The sequence below is a fragment of the Branchiostoma floridae genome, chromosome 9, assembly GCF_000003815.2.
Source record: "Branchiostoma floridae strain S238N-H82 chromosome 9, Bfl_VNyyK, whole genome shotgun sequence".
NCBI lineage: Eukaryota > Metazoa > Chordata > Leptocardii > Amphioxiformes > Branchiostomatidae > Branchiostoma > Branchiostoma floridae.
The window spans coordinates 20,512,126-20,513,380 of record NC_049987.1 but is presented as its reverse complement, the minus strand read 5'-3'; the positions used below and the strand labels follow the sequence as shown (position 1 = coordinate 20,513,380).

The window sequence follows — 1,255 nt, the reverse complement described above, 5'->3', positions numbered from 1 at the left end:
GCCTAGGAAAAAATGTTGTGTTTCCTGTTTCAGTCCTGAAAAAAATTAAGGGTCAGTAGGTAGGGATTATCTTCTTTATTTTAATCTTTGGCCAAAACAAGTCATATAATACAGTTTAACAAAGTAAAACTGAAATGCTTGAGGACACATATTCTCAAAATCAAACTTTAATTCTGGCCTATGAAACGGAGATGGGTGTCGAGCCTGACACATCACACAGTGATACATGGGCAACTTTAGCTTATACAACTTTTGTGGGAAGAAGTTAGATGCTACAAAATAAAAATGCTCTACCCACCTCCCGGTTTGGTACATGCTTTTGCCAGTCAGCAACTTGTGAGTTCCAAAGTACAGAAGGGTGAAGGCTGAAGAGAAGGTGAGTCGGAACAGGGTACTGGCAAAGGGCACCTGGAAAGGTAGAAGTTCTACAGTAAATACACAAGTACGCTTGCAGGGCTCGGTATACTGCCTGCATATGCAGGAAAGTGCAGGTAAAACTGGAGCTGTGCAGTTATTTCTGGTGTCTACCTGCACCTAACCTGCACTGGTCCATGTACTGGGTTTTATACATAAATGTCCTATAAATAATGTACTGTATATGGATTGTTATTAGCTGCATTGACTGTTACCACCTAGTATATAAAACAAAAAATAGCAATTGTTCCTGAACAATTCTAGTATGATCCATACTTCCTAAATTCAGAGTGGTGGAGGTAAAATTTGGCTGGTGCAGGTAATTTTCAATGTGCAGGTACGCAGAAAAAAGTATTCTGAGCCCTGGCTTGTTCATGATTAAAGGACATGAACTTTGAAATCTGTATCTGTCTTGCCTTGCAGCTAATTTCAAATGTCACAATCCTTCCTTGCCTAAGATGACCAGATTGTCTAGGTTCCCCGGGTGATTGTATTTTGTAATAAACTTAAGATAGCTACCTTACCCCATAATACAAAATACCAAGAAGCAGTCACAACAACCATTAGTTTCTGTAATTTAGGAGTCCTTCAAGCTGACAAAATTCAGTGTGGTATAAAGCAGTGTGGTATTAACCGGTGCAATGGCCGAGTGGGCAGAGTGTTTGCCGAGCATTCGGTAGACCGTAAGTTTGATCCCCGGCCGAGTCATACCAAAGACTTTAAAAATGGTACATGCTGCTTTCTCTGCTTAGCACTCAGCATTTTGGGAAAGAGAATGGGATTAAACACACATCACTATCAGTGGACCAGCCCCCTGCTGTAGTGGCTTGCACAAATGTGT

At 41.0% G+C, this 1,255-nt stretch overlaps 1 protein-coding gene across 1 annotated transcript in view; it reads right to left on the bottom strand.

The window, feature by feature from the left end:
* Positions 1-1,255, bottom strand: part of LOC118422271 — a 10,422-nt gene that overhangs the window by 5,650 nt on the left and 3,517 nt on the right. The window contains exon 5 of the mRNA XM_035829790.1: positions 299-408. Within this exon, the coding sequence (XP_035685683.1) occupies positions 299-408 (110 nt within the window). The remainder of the gene's footprint in view (positions 1-298; positions 409-1,255) is intronic.